General features: G+C 35.2%; 1 protein-coding gene across 3 annotated transcripts; it reads left to right on the top strand.

The window, feature by feature from the left end:
• Window positions 1-2,436: 2,436 nt before the first annotated feature.
• C11H12orf50 (chromosome 11 C12orf50 homolog) lies at window positions 2,437-21,270 on the top strand. 3 transcript variants are annotated; one of them, XM_031462229.2, is made up of 12 exons: window positions 2,437-2,513; window positions 4,749-4,868; window positions 5,207-5,327; window positions 8,055-8,213; window positions 9,406-9,483; window positions 9,565-9,678; window positions 11,651-11,761; window positions 12,956-13,063; window positions 15,892-15,996; window positions 16,251-16,451; window positions 18,280-18,372; window positions 21,032-21,270. In XM_031462229.2, exons 2-12 carry the CDS (start codon window positions 4,857-4,859, stop codon window positions 21,055-21,057), a joined length of 1,128 nt encoding a protein of 375 aa, XP_031318089.2. In that variant the 5' UTR covers window positions 2,437-2,513; window positions 4,749-4,856; the 3' UTR covers window positions 21,058-21,270. The 3 variants fall into 3 exon arrangements, with proteins under 3 accessions (XP_031318089.2, XP_031318087.2, XP_031318088.2); XM_031462227.2 differs by lacking the exon at window positions 2,437-2,513 and adding an exon at window positions 14,397-14,513 and having other exon boundaries at window positions 4,857-4,868; window positions 16,248-16,451; window positions 21,032-21,057; XM_031462228.2 differs by lacking the exon at window positions 2,437-2,513 and having other exon boundaries at window positions 4,857-4,868; window positions 16,248-16,451; window positions 21,032-21,057.
• Window positions 21,271-23,152: the final 1,882 nt, after the last annotated feature.

Below are 23,152 nucleotides of genomic sequence, written 5' to 3'. Positions count from 1 at the left end.
ATAAAAAAGGCCTCAAAACAATTCACTGTTTTTTGATTGCTGGATTCAGAGGGGAGAGAGGGAAGAAGAGACTTGCCATTTCAAAGTATTTACTTTCTCTTCTGCTATCTTTGATTTTTTCATACAATAAATAAATTTGGGGATAGAGGGAGAAAATACGTGGTGTGAGATATTGAGACCAGAAATGACTTAGCATTTTATAACTAAATACCAATGTCTTTTTGTTCCTCCAGAGGAATCCTAAAAACCAGCTTGTTTCATGAGTCTCAAAGAAACAACAAATAACCCTCACAACTCTCAACTGTCATTTTCCAAACTGCCAAAGAATCTTTTAGGTCCAACATTCTGTCATTTCTGAGAAAAGATCATCTTCCAAAACATTTCACTTGCTGTTTGAATTGTAACAGCAAAGCTAACCATTTGTTAGGAAGTACTCTTCATTTTCAGTGCTTTGATTTCATTAGTGCCTGGAGTAAAGACTCTGGTAGAAACAGGCAGTCCAAGGCGGGGAGAGCCACAGGACAAATTCTCAGTTACAGCCTGGACTCCCACTCAGATGGATAGCAGCCAGCAGCTTTGCCTGATTCTCGTTAAGTCGGAAGAGCCAGAAAGGAGTGACTATCAGCCCAGGTACTTAAAGTGGTGTCACAGGATTACACAAACTGGAAGAAAGACTGTTTTCTCTGATTGATGTTTTAGTGTTCTGGTGTGCACCAAAGATAAAAGATTCACTGCAAGTGTACCTTGGACAACACAAAAGACTTACACAATTTTCAGGCCTACCCCAAGCTGTGGAGGCAAACTTCCCATAACTCTTTTTTAACTCATTACAGGGAGTAAAAATCCTCATGGGTATGGTTATAGCTTTCCCTGAAAAACCAGAATGAATTTCACAACAGGAAAGAAGTGAAGAGAATAAGGAAGAGGGATGGGGAGAAAGAACCAAAAAAAAAAAAAAAAAAAAAAAAGAAGAAGGAAGAAAGGATGGAAGGAAGGAAAGAAAGAAAAAGAAAAGGAAAAGAGAGTTGAAATAAAAGAAGAAATTAGAGTTCCAGGTACTCTAAAGACAACTAAAATGGACAGCTCTATTTAAATGACAACAACAACAAAAAATCCCGATGTAGGTTTGATGTGTTTTTGCTGTTTCTAATGGGACATAGTTGTTCAAAACTAACTTCAAGCATTTATTCAACCTTTCTCCTATGTAAAACATGAATTCTCACAATGGCGTTTAATCATGGTGTTAATGTAATCATGCAATAATGGTGTTTGGTAACAGTATTTGAAAACAGTCCAATGCGGCTAAAATTTCGTAGGTGGAGAGGGAGTTTATCTGGAGGCAAAGACCATTTAAAGATACTTCTCCCAGCAATCTGTGTGCTTAAGATGTGTACATTGTTAGTCTAGAGTTAGAAGGTAGGGCAAAACAAAAATTGAGATGTAAGATTTTTCTATGTATCATTGCTAATACTTCCCAGAGTTTAGTCAGGTCTGTTCCCTACTTCATTTACTTCTAATGCTGTGTAGTTTTTATTTTCTCTTGTTTACAGTTATAGGTGAACAACTCTTTTCTAAATTCTAACTTATTGCCTAGATTTTTATCCTAAAGTATTCAATTCAAAAAGTTCATACTAACTTAGTCTGTTTTACTTAACCAAAATGGGAATACATATCTCTTGATCTTTTAAATTTCCAATTAAAAGTACATTGCCATTTATAAAATATATTTTGATCTACTGTAATATGTCATCTCTATGATATCTTCTAAATTACTTACTATAAATATTTTTATTAATTTTTGCTAGGTTCTAGTTCTTTTAGTAAAGGTACTAAGATGAAGAAAGACCTCAGCAACTGCTGATTGAAATGTCTCAGTCTGGGAATCAGAGTACTTCACTTTGCTTTCAACAAATTCTCAAAAATCTGCCAAGCATTCTGGAACTTTTTCGCTATATGAAGAAGCTGTTCCTCCTTTAATGATGGATGAAGAATGAAATGGAATATAGCTACAAGATGAATAAGTAGTTCAATTTATTTTCAGGTACCTATTAAATATCACAATCTGAATGATTTTTTTTCTAAACCAGTGGATAGCGGTGAGTACATATTTAAATAATTTTATTTATTATCTTGAAATACAGATAGCATATTTACCTATTTTAAAATTTTAGTTTTGTTTCCAAATCATATAAAAATAAGAGTTTAGAAAATAATTATTTACTTGTGAAATACTTAATACTTCCTAAGTATGAACTAGTTTACATTCCATGTTCAATCAGAATATTGAAGGATAAAATGTACTGTTTTATTTTTACTAGCTTTTTCTGGTTAATACACTGGAATTGAGTAAGAGAAATACTGTGCAGTATTCACTAAAGTAAACTAGCCTACAGTTACATGTGAGGTCATTTATGATGAGCAAACAATGGATTAGGTAATAATGAAAATTCTGGAAGCTTGAGTTTGTGTACTTACTAGCAACCACTTTCAACATTTCTGCAAAGCTAGAGAAGGTATCTTCTAATTTAAATTTCTTTAAGAATTATCTATTGTGTAATATACTGTCAACAGGAGGTCAGTTTTAAAGGAATACTACTGATAGCCTGAAAGACTGTGGAAAAGAAATTCTTTTTTTCCCTTATACACTGATAGTTCATATATTTGCATTCCTGCAATTATTATATTAAAAAAACATTGGACTAGCAGCAAGAGAGCTGAAAATGGCAGAAGTTGGGAATGACTGCTATTTCTTTTTTAATTCCACATGCATAAAGGTAAATATTGTACAATTTACGGTATTTCACATACTTAAGCTTTTTAGTAGAATGAGGGAAGATATGGCAATAATTTGCCTTGCTAAATCAAAATTTACTATTTTCCCACAAAATATTTTACGTATTTAAAATCTGAAGTAAAACCTTATGTATTTTTGATCTACTGAGTTTCTCTGAGGAAATCTGGAATAACCTAAAATTATTTGAAACTATCCTTCTAGATGCCAGTTACATGCCTATGGCTTTCTAATTCTCAGTGTGGCACTTTTGCCTATATTATTTATGCTCTTTGAAACCTCAAATTCCTAATACTAAACCTTATATGACACATCATACCTTTTTGATTAATATGATTCCAATCATATAAATTTGAATAGTTAAATTCAGGTCAGTATCAAACTCAGTTTAATAAATTTAATTGATCCCATATTTGAAATGTATTCATGAAATTACTGAATTTTCCCATCAAAGTCTGAGTAATAGCAAATATTTAGTACCATGGGAAACAGAAAAGAAGTAATACAAATTGGCCAAACATGAATTAAAGTTTATCAAGTTAAAATGGGGAAAAAATATTTAACCCAACAGATTAGAATTAATGGATCTCAAAGAAACCTAATAAATGTAGAAACTTGATGTTTGGAGCTTCATGTTTATGTCAAAATGAACCCAGTTAAAAGCATGCTGTGTCTAGTTTAAAGCATTTCATCTCTGCTAGGACAACTGAGTGGACTCAACCTCTTTGACAGTTAAGAATTAGATCCACTTCTGTGACCTGTTACTTAAAGATTAAACCCTGGGATGATAGATAATAATGGATTTATGTTCCACATGGGCAGAGAGCTTTGTCTATTTCACTGCTGTATCCTCAAATATTTAGTAAGTTCTTAATAAATAATCAATAAATAAAAATAACAATAGCAATCACAATACCTCATCTCACATAATTTTTACAATGATCTGTGAGGAGGGCATTTTATTGCCCTTTTATAAATGAGGAAACCGAGATGCACAGTTGGTAAGGGATTGACTTTGTGTTTATGAGGAAGCAATGGAGCCAGGAGTTCAAATACCGGTTAATCTGGTTCCTGACCACTCTCCTGGATTAGGAGATCTACAGATCCACTTGAAAAGGGAGAGATAGTGAAGACGGGGAAGTAAGACCAGAGATGGTGAAGACACACAAAACGTGTCAAGAAAGGGATGAACTTAACAGGATATTTTTATTCTCTGTTATCCACCTTCTGCCCCAAAGACAATGACCTGCAGTTTTTCCAACTGTGGATCTATGTGTAAAAGATATACAATTTTTATATAGCAGCCCATTAAAATAATCCACACTGGCTTTTCTGGGATATAAAGATGATGCTATTGTGTAAATATACAGGCACAATTGTTTATCTTTGTAGACCAAAGGCATAAAGCATATATATTTAATGTAATGTAGCACAATGTGCTAATTACTTAAAATTCCACAATAATATAAAGTTAAGCTCCATTCACTTTCCCTATATAAATACACTTAACCTTATCTCCATGGACTAAGAAAACAATGATCTAATAAAAGGTATGATTAATAGAGATCATCTCCACAATTCAAATATAGGTAATGATTCTTAAAAAAAAAAATTCTGGCTTTCCTCAGAAAGAAATTAGATCCTTTTGTCATTGGATTGTGATCAAGGGTGTCACTGATCTCATAAATTTATCTTTAGTAGATTAACTGATAACAAAAAGGAGCATTTTATCAGTGACTTGTGGTATGTTGTACTGTTTAATCACTAGATTATCTTGTCAGTCCCTCACTAAAATTAGACTAATTTGCTAACATTTACACTTAAAGCCTTGTACTTGTAGTATGCTATTTTAATTCAAATTTGATTTCCTTATGTTTCCTTATATGAATTAGCATACTGTTGTTAAACACTAACGGTCATACATTGAGTTTTCCACACTGTTTACTTTTTCTTTTAGGGTTCCCAGTGCCGATTCCGACACTGTGAAGAAGCCCTTGGCAGTGACACTGTGTGCTCATTATGGAGAGAGGGAAAATGCTTAGATCCACTTTGCAGATTTAGACACATGGAAATGCAGGTAGAATTACTCAGCATCATCATATTTGTTAAAAGCATCTCCCATAATACTGAACTATATACTCTTCCAACACAATAGAGAAGAAATAATTCTTTCTTCCATTACTTAATTTTCGGCATTTTTCACTTTGCTCAACTTAAATTCTTAGAAAAATGGAAGAGGATGTTTTAGGAATATCCATTGCATCAGAGTTTAGAAACACTGAAAGCCTGGAAACACATGTGATCCTGAGTCAGCAATCACAGTAGTTTTCGTCCCATTGTGTTGTGTTGTAGCACATCGTGTTTATTGTGAATATGGCTTCTGATCATTACATTTCCCCCACCTCCTTTGTCTAGCAAAACTGCAGCATTTCATGCTTCTGGGAAACTCAACCTCTTGGTTGTGTGAAGATCAGTTGTATCTTTTATCACAGCAAACCTCGAAATATCAATGGACTATTTTTGCCACCAAGTAACAGTGAGTATACATGTTGAAGAACATGGACATACCATATTATAATCTGGTTTTGGAGTAGCAGCATAGAATGACACATTAAATAAAGTGTGACAAGGTGAGTAATGCAGTTTAGTAGCCAGTGGATGATTTGGGTGATTCTATCAAGTAATGCAGTTTAGTAGCCAGTGGATGATTTGGGTGATTCTATCAAGAATTACGAGATGAAGCTTAGAATGAGCCATCAAGTAGCTAACAACAAAGTGAAGAAAACAGCAAGTTCAACTTTCTCTGCCTGTGTTTCTAAAGTGGATTTTATTCATCTAAAAGTGAGATGACTACTGACACTCACTAGGTACAGGGAAACTGTCTCAGCAAATCATCACTCAAGTGGAGCCAAGCTCAGAGGTCTTGGCCTCACCATTGCTCCCTGTGAATGTGCAGAAGCCTATCTCACAGGTGGGGAGAGCTAGAACATGCTCTGGTCTGCACACTTCTTCTTCTAGAAGAGCAGTTACATATGTGGTTCTTCCTAAGACTTCAGTTGTGGAGAAAATCCCATTGTTGCAAAATAAGTGGCACACTCCAATCCAATGGAATGATATTGAGGTTCTACTATGTGGTGAACCTTAAACTAGGTTCTGGGAAGGGGATACAGAAGATACCAAGCCCTGTAACAGTGAACGGCAAGAACCTTGCTAAGAAGTTGGGAATGTCAGGTTTCCCTGACGCTACAGCTACTCCACTCTTCTCCTCTGGCTACCATATTTCTCGTGATGGGTTCACATGATATCAGCCCTTAGGATTTGAAAATCTGGCTTCATATAATCCTTGGCATATGAATGATTAAAACTTATGTCCCTTTGTTATATTCTTCTTGAAAACTCTGACCTCATAGCATTTACCATGCATGTAATGCCTTGATCCATGTTTCTCTTCCTCACTTGACTGTAAACATCACGAGGATGGGGATCATAATTAGTTTCCTTACCAATGCTTTGCACACTGTTTGGAGCACAGATGCTCAGTAAAACTGGACATATAGATAGATAGACAGGGGATGGAGAGCTGACTATTGAAGGTAACCTCCTGGGAGAAATGTTATTCCACCTACTAAGTGGTTAACTTGGTCCCATTGTTTTACATATAGTGTGATTTTATCTCATGAGAAAGACTGTACTAAATTCTCTCTCTCTAGTGTAAGTTTGTTTCCTAATGGCCTATGGGTAAAATTGCTATCTTTCAAACTAGCTCTTTCAGGACTAGAGGAAAACAAAGACTGAATCTCTGGGAAGGGAAAGGTAGAATCTGTGAAACAGTTACTGGACCCCTTGCTCTAAGACATGCCCTGGACTAAGCTCTGTAGGGATGCATTTTATTATTCTCACTTATTAGGCACAGAATGTAGGGGGTCAAAGGTACATTCTGGCTTTTCTGGAAGTCTCAATTTCTTCAACAGGCGTCAAAGCTGATCCTGCCTCTTGGAGGAGGCTTCCCCCTCTCTCAGGGTCAAAACCAGATCCGTGCACTGGGATCAAATCCCTCCCCTAGCCATTCTACCTCCATCATGAGAGGGGGTAAGCAAGGTTCATAGGCTGCTCATACCCTGCTTCCTCAAACCTCCTTTACTCTTGTCTACAGGGGACAAGTCCACTTATCTGTTTTGAATTCATTAGCACTAATTTCATTCTGCCCTTTATTTCTGTTTATGTCAGTTTCTCTAGGAATTAAAAGAATACTCCTGTGTGTTTCTCCTTTACTCTCACACTACCGCCATACTCACAACACTTCTGATACCAGATGAGTGGGTTTTTCCTCCACCAAACAATTCTCTTGACATCAGCTGGGTGTCCTACAATTCAATTTAATTTTGACACTAACCAGAGTTAGCATCGAATTGAGACCTGAAAGTATTCCCACGTCACAGAACCCCAGATAAATGATCACTGATTTGGGGCTTTGGTTTCCAAAATTGCCTAATTTTGTAATTGTCTTGAGACATTCAAAAAATAGTATTTCCAGGCTTTAATCTAGACCTGCTAAATAAAAAGTTTGGAAAGCAGGGACCCTAAAGATGATTTGAATAATTTCTTTAGTTGATTCTGATAATTAGCCAGATTTAATAACTATTGGTTTGAAAAACAAAGGGAATTGAATAAGTAACAATAAATGATACATGTGTTCACCAGCCTTTTCTATTATTTGCTGGTTAGTTTCGAAGGTTACAGAACACTTAAATATGACCTAGAGCTCTGTTCAGTCTGACCTATGTAGCCAAGTAGAGGAGTCTGAAAGTATCATTATTCTCACCTCCAAGTTATCAACTCCCAGCCACAGAAAATAAGAACCACTGGATTTTTTCCTCTTTTGAACATATATACTCTGCCATTATAAGCTATGCCTTATATGAGTTTGCCTTTGTTCCTTTGTCATAATGTGATTAGTTAAGTTATTCTTATCCATGGATCTAATGTAAGAATGCAGTGAAGCTTGTGATCACTTTGTATTTATACCAAGGGTGTGATATATACCAAGTCATGGTTGTAATTATTATCTAAAGTCTATGAATTAGCATATTTTCTACACCTTACCAGAAAAATGTTGATATTTTAAGTTAATTTGATAGCCGTTCCACAGATAAAAGAGACATCCTTTAACAAAATATGCAGTTGATCAGGTGAACAATAGTTGATCACTGAACATGTACATAACATACATTTTGAGAAGACTGAAATGTTACATCTTCTCTAGATATCACACTACAGAAAGAAACTCAGGAAGGAATTCCACCCTCAACCCAGAGTCAGGAGCCTCTGAAACCTCAGGAGAATATATCACGACCCATTCACCATCCCTTAGTTTTAAAAACTAACTTTGAGGAAGAAGAGGAGGAAGGAGATGAACAAAATGGTTAGTAAACCTTTTTTTTCAGATTCACAATGCATTTTCAAAAACCTTGTGATATTTTTGATATATTTGTTTAATTATTAGAAGTTTATAATGTAATATATAAGGCAGATTTTGATGAGAAAATAGCTTTAATTTTATCGAGTATATTAAATTCATTATGTTCTAATTTGTTCTATGCCTGCACATATGCTTATGATCATTTGGATTGCAGTTTTTGTGGTGTGATGGTTAGGAGACAGATCTCCTGTTTAAATATGTATAGCTGCTTTAGGGGTATTGATAACCTGTTTTATTTGTATATAACTTAACACTGATAGCATTGATTTATATAACTTTTATTTATAAATAACTTAACATTGATATACATGAGTGTCAATCTATCTATTCCATCTATCTGTCTCACATTTAATCCTTGAAGTCATAGAGATCAATAGAGTAGTTTATAAAGCATTATCATCTGCATTATCCCAAGTAATCCTTGCAAAAGTATAAAGAAGGTTAGAATTCAGGTCTTCCACATCATAGTCCATCTTATTCCTCCCATATCATAATAGCACTGCAGTGCCAATAAGTATGTACAAACAAGACAAACATGCAGAAAAATAAGCTCTCAGTCTGTCTCTGCCCTGGAATGTGTCCTTATATGGAGACTAGAATGTGGGCACATTGAAAATACTGAAATATTACATCTTCTCTGTACATATCACACTACAGAAAGAAATTCAGGAAGGAATTCCACCCCCAACCCAGAGTCAGGAGCCTCTGAAACCTCAGGAGAATATATCACAACCCATTCACCATCCCTTAGTTTTAAAAACCAACTTTGAGGAAGAAGAGGAGGAAGGAGATGTGTCCTTCTCAGCTATGACTGCATGTCTCCCATACCAACATTCTCCTCCAAACAAACAAACATGGTCTCAACATATGAATCTATGCCTCCAGCTTCTCATCTGAAAGCACATATGTCTAATTAGTCATTTCTTTTCTCTTGAATGATTCTTTCTAATATGTGAAATATAGCAATTAGAAACATTTGCCAGGATGCAAATTATTGATTTACTAAAAAAAAACAAAAACCAAAACCCACTAATCTATCCATGAGAACAGTGTTTGGGATGTTTCATTCTGGTTTATAAATTTTCAGATTATTTGGCTTTGGGACAATTTAATTTAAACAAAATATATCCTATAGATGCTTCTAGTTTATGGACAAAAACTCCTGAAGAAATTGAAGAAAAAAGAGCAATAAAGGAGATGTGTCATAAATCTGGTAAGAAATTAAACATTTGTGGATTTTCTAATATTTTATGTGAAAAATATGCTAACCATTACTTTCCTTATGCGAGATTAGGTGAATACTACAGAATTCATACTCCTCCAGATATTTCATCATCTAAAAGCATAGCCTCATCAGTGGAAAAAGAGTTAGAAAAGCCTTTGGAAAATGGAAGTGAATTACAAGAAGGTAAGGAATGGAAAGGAAGCATTTCAAGGTGATGAATAAGAGACACTTGCTGTGATAGGCTGTGCATTATTTAGTAGGGTGTGCACTAAAGTCAAATGATTGATAATACATCAAATTTGAGAGTGAGAAAGAAGTCATGTTATGGGATCACCTAAATTTAATATGAAAAGCTGCTATTAATGTAATTATATTTTCTTAGAGGAACCACAGAATGAACAGACTTCATAAACACATGGTGGCACTACATACCTCATGCAGTAATTCTGTAAATAATTTGGTTTCACTGTTTTAGCTATGAAAATAAATCTCCCTGTGAAACAGGTGTATATTTTTCTTTATAAGCAGAAAAACAACTTAGCCCTAGAAGGACAAAAGGGAGATCACAGAAGAATGTTAGCAGTAGAACAGGGTACATTTGTTCACAGAATGACTGCCTTCTGTGGACCAGTCAATTTAAGGGGCAATGCAGGTGGGTAATTCCAAGGCTGTGTCTCTCATAAATCTTATGTTTTGGTGAATCTGATTTTTCTGTTGGTGAACATTTTGCCTTTGAAGGCAAGATAAGAACATTTTTTGGATATAAAATGAGGAACTCAGAGAAAATCCGTGGATACTATGAGTCTAAGTAGTTTTCTTACCCCCAGAATGAGCTGAAAAGTAAGCTCTGCAGCAGTTGGAGAGATCTGAATGCTTCCCTCCACCCCTTAGAAGAAGATAGTTGAGAAAGTCTCCCAGGATCAAAATGAATAATAAAGAGTAGACTGCCTGTCTTGCAAGTACATATATGTGGCAAACTAAACACGTGGCGGTAGGTGGCAGCAACATACCATCAGATGGTAGTAGGATCAGCAAGACCTAGCTGATAGGTGGAAGCCATCTAGTGAAGGACAGATTGCCTGCATTACACAGATCAAAACAAAACCAAGCAAGGGGAGAGGGTGTAGCTCAGTGGTAGAGTGTACGCTTAGCATTCACAGGATCCTGGGTTCAATCCCCAATACTGCTCTTGAAATAAGTAAATAAGTAAACCTGACTACCCAACCCCCACAAACAAGAAAAAACAAAACAAGTTAGCAGTGAATATTAAAAATGGTGGATTATAAAGACACATATGTAAATACGCAAAGGCACATTTTATATTATGGTTTTAAAAAGCTTTTTATTTTTAAATAATATCAGTTAATTCATGAAACTCTTTACCCAGATTTCCCCAAATGTTATTTAGCATTTTACACATTTGATTTTTCTCTCTCTCTCTAAATATACACATTGTTGTTATTTCTTCTGAATCATCTGAGAGTAAGTTGCAGGCATGATGCCCTTATGTAACTCTCACACACATGTAAATATAAGTATCACAGCCAGGAAAATACTTCTGAAACATTATTTGCAGACTTTTAAAAAAAAACTTTTATGTCCTTTATGTCAAAATGAAGATTTTTCCTTGGTTTAGAATCCAGTTCAGAATCACATGTTGCATTACATTGTCATATCTCTTTTATTCTACTTTTAATAATTTATTTCAGGAGAAAGTTATCTAGGGATGTATAAGGAAAGTGGTGAGAATTAATTTTTAGTATAATAAGCTTTTTTAATCAATAGTATACCTTGATACTTTTTACTCAATTTGTTCATGGCGAGTAGATAAAAACAAAAGAAATATTACAAAGTTTATTATATGAAAAGCATATCAAATAAAATAAATATATACACACAATACTGTTAGATTGCTTAAATTTTTTAATTGCCATTTGATACATTATCCATGTAGGAAAATAAACTTGTTTGCTGCTTTCCTGATAATTATAAAATTTGCTTAAAATTTATATATTTATAAATTTATTGTTCATCAAATTATTATGCAAACAATACTTGCATTAATTTTTAAGCTTTTTACTATCATAAATTCTGTCATAAACTTAAGTAAGCACCTAATCGTTTCTGGAGTGATTTTTTTTTTTTTAATTTCTAGGGGATGGTCTAACAGTTCCAACAAAATTTAGCCTATTTGAAAGGCAAGGTGAGATAAAAGCATCATTGGATAGGAAACCAAGGACTGACATTGCTGCTTTTGAAAACGGAGGTGAGTTAACTTATCACTGATTGATTCTGAATATATCCCCATATAATAAAGGAGTCCGAATTTTCTCTCTCATAACTAATTTTGTTTCATCAACATCTTTTTGACATTTTGATTGTTGGCTTTGGATAAGCTCCTTGAGGTCAGGAACTGTTTATAATCAACTGCTCTAGAGGAATCTCTGTAATAGAATGTTTGCCACATGATGTGCAACCCATAAATATTTGTAGAATAAGTAATTTCATGTTTAAACAATTGAATGAGTGCACATATGGAGACGATTTTATAAAATTTACAGATGACCTCAAGTTAATATGCTGGAACAGTGAGCCAAGTTTAACAAGGTAAACTCAAACTGTGATAAACATAATGTCTGGTATTTTAGTCCAAGATGTTAATGGTAGGCTTTTCTTCAAGTTGGGAAAGACCTGACATGATACAGATTGTGAGGGAAAAAATAAAAGCTTGTGTTGGCCACAGGGTTTCAAAATGGTTCAGTAACGTGTGTCAGCTACCACATAGCTAAGGTAAACTCACACTGAATTATTAGTAGTAGTATAGGGAGAAAATTAAATGTGATCAGTCATTTAAAATACTCAGTAGAGTGTCTGACATACAGAAAGATGCTCCATAAATGTCAACTATTGTTATACTCATTCCACTGATTTCTGTACAGGGGAGTCCATGTTTGGGTATGATTCTTAAAGAAGGGTACTTGAAACAAATAGTTTATGTTAAGAAAGGGTAACTTGTATGAGGAAGGATCTGAAATTAAGTATGTAAGCGATATTTAAAGCAGCTATGGATATTAATCCTGGAAAATAGAAGACTTCTAAGGAACACAAAACTGCTTTCATGTATTTACAGATATTGTATGGAAGATGTTATGTTTACTCCGAGTATCTCTAAAGCATGGTAAAGGGTGGAATTAAGATTATTTAACAGAAAATTGTGTTGACTACGTGAATTTTCTTATAATTATCTGTAAGTGTACGTACTATATATTTATGTACATATGTATATACCTGTATCAATCTAAATACATATGCTATGTATACAGATGGGGATGGTATCACTGAGAAGTACTGAAACAAAAGTGGGCAAGAGGGGTGTTGTAGAGGAGGATTATCCTGCACTGAAAGGCAGTTTTGTGCAACTTCCTGCCATTGCTGTGCTGACAGTAAGTTATTGTCATAGGAGGAGATTGCTATGTTCCCCAGAGGATCATATTCCTTGGAGTACATGAGAATGAAGCTTTAACTGAAGAGAAAGAAATCACCATGTCAAAATGTTCAAATGCTAAAGGTAATGAACCAGTCAGTATTTTAAGATCCATTTGTAATTTGGACAGATGATCTAAACATAAAGCTTGATTGTTGCAGAAACCAATACAAGAGGCAAGGTAATAAATAAAAATATACACGAAATACACTAGATAGAAGTCAAGAGCCCCACGTTTCCAGTCCTGGCTCTGTCCTTGGTTGTTTATCCATGGGGCTTTATCTTTTTTTAGCTTCAGTTTCCTTATCTGAAAAATTGGCCTGCTGGACTACAGAATTTTTAGGGGTCTTGCTAGCTCTAAAGTTACTGGTTCTCCTAAATGGTAATACCAAGTCTTTTTTAGTTTGATTTTCAACTTGGAATATTCAGTATGATTGAATTTTCTTAGAAAGCTTTGTTGGTGAAGATATATAATGTAAATATGTACTGAGAAGAGTATTACTCTCCTGCTGACTTCCCCACTTTATGATTATTACTAACTATAGTCTGTGAATAATAAAGAGATATAATAAAATACATCCTCTACAGTTTTATGTTGTGCTTATTGTGCTTAGAATCCCCCAGCTCGTACTGCTGCTGGGCAGCTCGCTCAGTCACAGACAGTACAGCTGTCCTGTAATTAGAGGACTTCACATATTCTCAATCCAAATATTAACCAATTTCCCCATCACTGAATAAATGTTCTCAAGAACAAGAAAAGACACATGATCAAATTATTCTTGTGGAAAATTATATATGTAAATATTTTCCTCTTTTGCTCAATCTATCAAAAAAAAAAAAAAACCTAACTACACTATAAATGGTAGCCACCCCCCTATGTAGCCGTTTAAGTTAATTAAAATTAAATAAAATTTTAAAATTCAGCTCTTCAGTTGCACTAGTTATATTGCAAATGCTCAGTATCCACACGTGATTAGTAGCTATCATTTCAGAAAGCACAGATACAGAATGTTTCCATCGCTGTAGAAAACTCTATTAGGTGGTTCTGCTCCAAAGCTTAGAACTAGTGAAGGTTGTTATAAATATTTCTGCATTCTTGACTAAAATTGGCACATTTGATGTAAAATTGATAACTTTTTATTTTTTGTATGGAGGTATTAAAAATATTTCCACAAATACATAATTTACATACTGAAGATAATGACTGTATTTCTGGATTTTTAATATTTTGTCAGTGACATCTTTGGGGGACTCAATGTGGTAATTAGGGAATTTCAGTGATAAGATTCTAAAAATTAATATCCATATATATTTTAAAGAGGTATACCCATCATATGATGTTTGAAAAGTGAAATACCAACTGAAACACTTTTTTTTACTAATATTGACATTTTATTTTCTTAATTTGCTTTAAAAGATAACAAGGACAGTCCTCATCCAAAGCGTTCCCTAACTACCCGACTAGTACCTACAACGCATGTATTAAATGCCACTGAGAATATCAGTATGAAGTGCAGAGAGGACCCCTTTTCAAGTGAGACATTAGCTCTATCACTTTTTGGCCTAAGATGTATATGTCTTACCATGGATTTATTTGCTTATTTGAAATAGAATTTTGAAAAAAGAAAGGAAAAAGAATGGTTTGAAAATTATTCAGGGTTAAGGATTAACGACTATTCTTCTACTAACTCTCACAATGAATTGTGATGTAGGTCCTAGTAAATCGTAGTATACTTTCCCACTAGTTTAATTTAGATATTAAAAGTAATAATATGCTACCTTCTCAGAAGATTCATTAGTATAGCATTTTAAATTTAACCCATAGTGGGGAAACACTGACAGGTTTATTATTATTATTATTATTATTTTAAATTATTTTTCTTAATTTGGCTTCTCCTTGCTATTTAGTACTGTGAGCTTCTTCTCTTGATACAATTAAGACTCATGAATCTTCCTGTTTCCCTCTTTCCTTCCTTTTCTTTACTTCACTTAATGAACCCCTGTAATATTTTTTGATCCCAGCTAGGCACCTAGGGGAACCATGAAGCTTAGTTAAGTGACACCTGTGAAAAATATGGATTCCAAATTCTGGGAGTGGGAGCGTGAGAGTAAGGATGGGGCATATTGTCTGAAGAAGAGGTATTAAAATCAGAGCTTCAGTGAAGGCTTGGTGCTTAAGCTAAAGATGAGAGCTAGTGCAAAGAGAGATTTATCAGTCCACTATAGACAGCTCTGTGCAGTAGTTATTCGTGAATGTTCAGGATCTCCACACAGAGAAATAATAAAGAATGCCCCACCCTACTAAATTGTTTAAAGATTCTCTGGAAAAATTTACCTTAAAAATTTCTGGAAAATTGAGCATGCATATAAAATTTTCCATGTAAAAATATGTGAGCAAGAAGTGAATAATTTAGTGATCTTATCATTTACAAAGTCTGATTATTCAGTTTTATTTCACTAAACTATTTATATACCCAACTTCTTAAGATCTTACAAGAAGAAGGTAATATTCACTAACAATATCTTATATTAATCTAGCTTCTTAAGAAGTAGTAGTTTTGGCTTAAAAAGTACAGATGGATTTATGTTCAAAATAACAATTCTAAAACTACTTAAAAATAACATTATAATGAGATACATATTATATTTGGATTGAATCTTATGAAAGCATTTTTCTCCAAAGGAATGTTACTTATTGAAAGTTTTCTCATCAATCAATTTCCAAGTTAGATTTCTTTTTGGCACTTAAAAATAAATCATCCTTTGTTCTAGAAAGTAAAGTATTAGGGTGGTACATTTATTTTTTCTCTTGCTTGACATGTGAATGCACAGATACGTAATTATCACTTACAAGTAATTTTCAGATAAAAGAATCTCTTAAAAAAACTGTAAAAATTTGTATCTTCTTTAAGTGAATAATGTCCAGCCAGTGAGGAAGCCTCATTTTAAAGGTGTGAAAAAAAGAAAGTGGATTTATGATGAACCAAAGAACTTTCCTGGCCCAGGAATGCGGAGAGGTAAAGTGCTTATGCATCTGATATCCCTAAATTGTAATTTGAAAAAAGATTAAATAATCTTTTCTACCTGAAAAACAAGTCACTGTTGTGCAGCCTGTTGTTTTAGATGTCAACCCAACTCCTATAAATTTAGTTCTTTTAGCTTACATTGTTTTCCATTGTCCTATCAAACATTTAAAGTGCAATATTGTATTTCCAGGTGTGAAACCTGCTTGTTTTATCCCTCACTCCCCGCCCCCTTTCTTTTACAGCAGTACAGGCCCCAAATCCCAAAAATAAAATGAGTTACCATCGCAATAATAAAAACAGAAATCCCGAGAATGCGTCCTATATCCATGTTCAGAGAGATGCTATCAGGACTGTCTCACTGAATGCACCTTCCCGCAGCAGGCCTACACAAGGGTCCTACAATAAAGTCGATGTTAGCAAGGAACCCAAATTCAACCTCTGTTCAGGTAAGGCTCTTTGCTTATATAGTTTACTCCTGTCTGTGGTTTGCATTCCCATGGACTTTGCTGATGACCCAACTAATCTTCATTGCTACCCATCCCCCTTCTATTTTTTGTCCAGGCCATCACCACCATAACATTTTAGAAAACCGGTAGGAGGATTTCTTCCATGTGCAGGAGTGTACATGATTTAAAGGATATTGGAGAAAACATGTTGGGTGCAGATGACGTGACACTGAACCTCCCTAGAGTTTTGTCTCAGAGCACTGCACTTTGTTTGCCCTGGATAGCTTTATTTCACTCTTAAGGATTGTTTTCAAGTGGTTGACATTTTCTTGTGCCACTAACTGCACTGTTCAATTATCACTTTCAGCCTAGTGCCTTGGTTTTTCTTTAGGCCTTCATGATTACTTTCTGAAAGGATTAGTTTGGGGGTTAACTGCAGTATTTTTGACAACCTCTCATCTCTCCCACCCATGCACAGATTGCTTTTAAATCATTTCATCATGTAATAGGCAAAGTCATGGTTTATGTCATGAAGTACAAGGCCACAAGGAAGGAGGGAATCAAATTTCTTTTTTTTTTTTTTTTTTCTTGTCTCAGATGAATTTTCCTCTTTCAAATTTCGGTTTCAGTTTTCTTAACTTAACAAAAGGTCACTCAATTCCCTGTAATTTCATATTTGTATTTTCCTGTGTTCACTGTCTAGTTAGTGGTCTGAATGATGTATACTTTCTAGAACCTAAGTAAAAACTTGATGTCTCTCTTCAGTCCTTCCTTTTACAATTTAAATAGAAGTTAGCTTTATTTAAATTGCTTTTCTTCTATTTATTTTAGAATATAATGATGCATGGATTTACATATAAAAATAAGGACATTCTTAGGTGAAACAAACTTTTAATTTTTATTTATTACTATTATTATTTTATTATTAATCTTGCCATTATTTTACTGTGAGTTGATAGCTGTGGAGATCACAGTGACTACCAGAACAAGTGCCATTGTCTACATTTGTGTACAGGTGGCCGCAGTTATACTCATGATTGCTTTTGCCCCGTTAGTGCAAATGTCAACACAAGGGGAAAAAAAACCAAATAAATTCTTAGTATTATTATGGACCATGCTTTGAGAATCACAGCTGCATAGTGTGATTCAAAACACAACACACAATACTTCAAAACACAAATACATCATTCTTAGATAATAGTTCAAATACGGAATTGTCAGAGGAAAGTAGATAATTTAAGGATGAAACCAGTGTACAAATACTTTGGTTTTGTCGGACAGTAAGTTTTACTGTGGTAGAGCAAACACTGCCATCTTGGGAGTCGGAAGGAAAGAGGGAAGTGGGCTGTACCTCCTAGGTCTTTCTTCCTTTCTCTTTCTCTCTTTTTAATAGAGTTACTGGCAGTCGAACCTAGGACCTTGTGCATGCTAAGCATCTGCTCTACTACTGAGCTATTTCCTTCCCCCATTTATTTTTTACTTCCTTTCTAAAGCTCTGTAAATACTAGCAGAATTGTGTATAGAATCATGGTAAAGCCTGGCAGTGAAATATTTTGGTCACATACACATATCACACTCTTCTCTAGCTTAGCCTCACGGGACAGGCCTTATTTGAGGAACTGAGCAGCCAATTAAGAGATGTGTAACCATGTTCGTTGATAACTCAAATGGTTTTAATAAGCTCAGTTGTGTCCCTGATGCCTTAGCCTTGAAATGGTAAAATGAATTAGAGAATAGCTTTACCTCTGAGATGTTTGTAACTCTGAAACACTCCTGGAATATGATTTTAGCATTATGAAATATTTCATTTGTTTCCTTTTTCTCTCAGATAAATATATGTCAACATCATATAATGGTTCAGCCTGGAGAAAAAGAATTCCTTTTTCAAAAACATACTCAAAAACTGAAAAGATATATACAGGTAAATACTAGTGATTTTAATGTAGCATACGATTCTGAAAATGACAAGTTTTTAAGCTCAAGGAACATATTTTAGAAAACCTATAAAGTCTTCGTGATCTATATGAACATAGTTTCTTGGAGTTTAGTAGATATCTGGTCTACCAGCAATTTCATTTTACTTTGTTTTATTGTGTTTGCCTATTCTTATGTGTTATCAGAAATCTCTTGATATATTTCTCTCCTTAGACACAAGCATAGCATTTGCAGCAATTACGTATGTTAAGATGCATTCTCTGTTGAACCATAAAGCAATATATAAAACCATATTTTGACACAAAATATTAAAGCCCCACTGTTTCCACCATGGACAGAAACGGTGCAGGCTGGAGCAGGCTGATAGGGCATCTAGGATGAAGTTTCCGTGATGGAAGTTTGAGAGGGGCTGTGGTCTCCCTCTTGTGCTCTGTGCTCTGGGAGGGCATGGGAATTCTTGGAACCTTCCCAGGATATAGGTTTGTAGCAGACCTGACCTCAGGTTGGACTTAATCTGGGGTAGGGGGAAGGAGGTGAAAAGTCGATGAAAATCCAAGATAAAACTACAACTGTAAAGCCCATGGTCTCCTAGGAGGTGTGTTGTTATTTGGAGGATTAAAGGATGTGCTCCTGACCTCTGCTCCTGTCCCAGTGACTGCCCTTGTATCCCAGCAACCTTCTGCCTTTCCATCCCACTCATAGTTAAACATGATTTACTGAAGGATTTGGGGGAAGGAGTGGTCACTTTAGGGCATGAAACATGTACCATCCATGTATGGCAGGGAAAAGAGGATGTGACGGAGGATGTGAGCTGACAAAACTGCTTTTTGCTTTTACTCTGGAAAATACAGAGGAGCCTGTAGAGAGACAGCAAGAGACCAGAAACAGTGTGTGGAGCACTTACTCAGTACTAGTCCCTGCCTCCTCTTCTCCCACCACCTCCAGCTATGCCAGGGCCCAGGGCAGAAAGGTCAATGATAGAATTCCTCTCGAATTTTATATGAATCTGAACATAAAGAGGATCTGCATTGCACTTTCCAGTTGCAACCTAGAGGGGAAATCTTTGGAGAAACTTTCTCAATGCCATCTGGTGGTGAGGTTGGGGGGAGGGCAAGCCACATCTAATGCAATCAGACTGGAGACAGAGCATCTTGAGATTACCAAGCTCCAGGGTTGCTTGGGAGGGCATCACATATTCCTGTGAGTTTCAAGTGAGAGTGAATTGCTAAGAGAGAGGACCAGCAGGTCTACACAAAGTCTCCTGGCTGGAACTGAAGGGACAGCATCAGAAAGACGCCTTTGTGGTTAGGCCCTACTCCAGGGGAGGACTCAACTGGAATTGCAATAGATTGCTCTGCCAGGGAGTCGATTAGAAACCAAAGCCATCCTCCACTGATCGAACTGTACTTGAAGTATGGTCTGAGGGCCACCAGCAATGACATCACCTGGAAGCTTGTTAGAAACGTGTAATCTCCATCTTGACCTGTTGAATCATTATCTGCATTTTGATAAGATTTCCAGGTGATTTGGATACACTAATTAAAGTTTGAGAAACCTTAGACTATATATGTTATCTGGGCCACCATTCACCAGCACATGACCTAGACCTTGTTGAACCCAAGATTGTTGAGATGACATTCTTTTCCTGGTTGTCACACAGTAGCAACTGTTCTCCCCAGTCCCAACCCTAGAAATACAAGAGGTGGGGGAGGGAGAAAAACCCTGAGAAAGAATTTCGTATCTGAATGTGATTGAAAAATACATATGAAGTGACTAAAAAAAAAAATCACTGAACTGGACTAAGTTTATATGCAAAGGACTAGATAAATTTTCTACATCAGGCAGGGTAGAGTCTTAGAATCAAGAAATTAAATAAATTATAACAAAATAAAATTAGTTTTCTTATTTACCTGAGCTCTTGGTTGGGAAATCTGCAACCCCTAAACTCTCATCCTTTCTAAATATTGTTGTCATCACCAGAAGATAGAGAGAAGTTAGCTTGTGTTTCCCCCCATGCACTTCCTGCTAGGACACAGAGGAGAGATTTCAGCATTTCCCAGTGGACAGATGGCCTGCTGGAGAGAGGGAGCAGAAAACACTAGTTGTGACTAGTCTGTTCCTCTAAGGAATATCTGGGAGCCAAGGCCATAGAAGTATAAATGGGCAAGAGGAGCCCTTTGGGAAAATGTTTTTGGATGCTATGATGCTAAGGCAATAGGGGAGGGAAAATGTGTCTTGGGAATAGAGGAAAGGAGCTTAAAGCAATTAGAGATGTTGTTGTCACCCCTCTCTGAGGCCACCATCCTTTCTGATAGGGGTATAGCTGGTGTGACTAGAGGTGCCTGTCTCCAAAGGAGGGAACATTCATTCTGTTCATTCTGGGTCCCCCATGTGCAGCCTTACATACAGTATTATTTCCATTCCTTTCCATCCCTCCATTGAAATTCAAAACACGGCAAGCTTCAGAAAGAAGTGGAATTAATCTGAATGGTGTTCTGAAAATTTATGAATTAAAACAATAAGCTTAGTTTTTGTTTTGTCTTTAGATTTATGCTAAGTAATTAGCAAAAGACATGCAATATGGTGGTACCCCAAAGAATGCTGAAAAAGAAAATAACTGAAATATTTTTGTATTTTATTATTAGAGCCAAGAAGAAATGGAAGCAAGTAAACCTGGAGGTTGAGAGAAGAGAAAAATGAGAAAAGAGAAAAGTGCCAGACATCATCTGATTTACAATTCAAAAATGAAAATTCAAAGAATGAGATATTCAAGTACTCCATACTATATACTGGGTAGCCAAAGATGATAAAATGCAAATTCTGAAAATAAGATGCAGGAAGTACATTGTGCTCTTTCAAAACTGATAAAAATGCAAATTACAAACAGCTGCCTGTGTATTTATATAGGTCTGGAATTCATTTGATGCATTGCCACAAACATTTAATAAAATTTAAAAGTTTGACAATTAAAATCATTCTTTAATTGTAAACTAAGTTAGATTGCCAGATTGAGGAGTAAAGTTGTGCCTTTGATTTCTGTTTTGCGATATTCTTTAAGAAAACTCACATTTTCTTTTCTTACCTAGAGTTTAAGCTGGGCCCTCTGTGATAGTAACAGATAAAATGTAAACAAATTCAGTGAAGTCCCAGGGTTACAGTTTGGTGATGAGTATGTTAGAAGAATTCTAATAGAAATACACTTTGATGTGTTATAGGAAGAGACAAAGATTAGTTTATTATTCAGGGCAGTTGCTGAACAACGTCTTTTAATTGGCAACTATGAAATCTATCTGCTGAGATGTGCTACATTCAAAACTGAAAAATAAACATTTTCCTACCATGAAAACAAAAATTATACAATCATACTGGAGAAAAAGGAGTTGTAAAAGGAAAAAGAATGAATTAATAACATGGCATCCAAAAATCTTAGGGAGCTTTTAAGGCTTCAGTAACTCCAGATACAGTATAAATGCTTACAAATGTAAGAGAGGCATCATTTGAAAACTTATTTCCATTTCTTTTGTGCTTATTTAAATTCTGAATCTTGAAAAACAAATTTTTATTTAATCAAAAATTCTCATCTGCAGGGTGACTAAAACAAAAACTTAATATTTAAAATATATTCTTCAAACTTAAAAAACAAGTATAGGAACAATATAAGTACTTAATATTTCAAATGATGTTTTTGTAAGTTTGTAACATTTATAGTTCTGACTTTATTAAGGCTCAGAACTTCACTAAGACTTTAGGATACCCTGTATTTATATTTGCATGTGTCTTGTGGTTATTGGTAGCCTCTTGTTCAATGTTTATTGGGGAAGGGAGGGAATCAGGGTTCTTAGAAATATTTTATTTTAAAACATTTTATATGACGTGATTCCAGCTTGTGGAGAGGTAAACCCTAATTTCTGGCTTCTAACGGTGCTCTATCTGCACACTTTCAAAAACAAGAGGATATAGTCATTTTTTTTTCTTATAAATAGCAGATTGAAGTGAATACTGTGCCAGGAAAATATCTTGGTAAGATAGATTTGAGAGGAATGTAGGAAAAGAGCTGAGTTGAAAAGCTGTCTAGATGGAGGCTGATAGGAAACATCCTATAATTCCATTTAACAAACAGATCTATGTCCTTCCAAAGCTTTTCAATTTTCAACTAGTGATGCAGAAGGAAGGATTCAAAGAAGGAAATTCAAGCTTTCTTTTTGGAAGTACAGATTCTCAGTATATATATCTTCATTGCATGCCAAATACTGAAGAATCAGTGAGGAATGAGAAAAATCTGAAGGAAGGCTTGAGTGTGATTGATTCTTCTGAATGTGTACATGTATAATTCTTGAATAAATGGACATTTTATTTTGATAAGTTATATATCTAAAAGGACCAAGTAAAATGATGGCATTAACCAACCTTGTTTTATGTTTGTGATTTAGGGAAAAGCCAGTTGGTTTAAATGGGGATAAACTAGTAACCAAGAAGGAATAAGATAATAAATCCCCAAATAAGAAAAGATAGGGGATGACAAATAAGTGGACAACCAAACATTTGGAAGCCAGCAAGAAGCAATGCTTACTGACTCCAAAACATACAAGTAGTGCATTTAAGCTTAAATTCCACAATGCCATTGGTGGACAGTTGCTTTTCTGACACATACAAAAGCTTTCAATGAATTTCACTGATGTTCTATGGTTCTACTCTTTTCAAAGTGTGGCAGTAATAAAAATGGTAATAAAAATAGCATATATTAATTTGCTGGGGCTGCCATAATA

This window comes from Camelus dromedarius, chromosome 11 (genome assembly GCF_036321535.1).
Source record: "Camelus dromedarius isolate mCamDro1 chromosome 11, mCamDro1.pat, whole genome shotgun sequence".
Taxonomy (NCBI): domain Eukaryota; kingdom Metazoa; phylum Chordata; class Mammalia; order Artiodactyla; family Camelidae; genus Camelus; species Camelus dromedarius.
The sequence above is the reverse complement of the archived record's forward strand: the minus strand, read 5'-3'. Positions and strand labels throughout refer to the sequence as shown.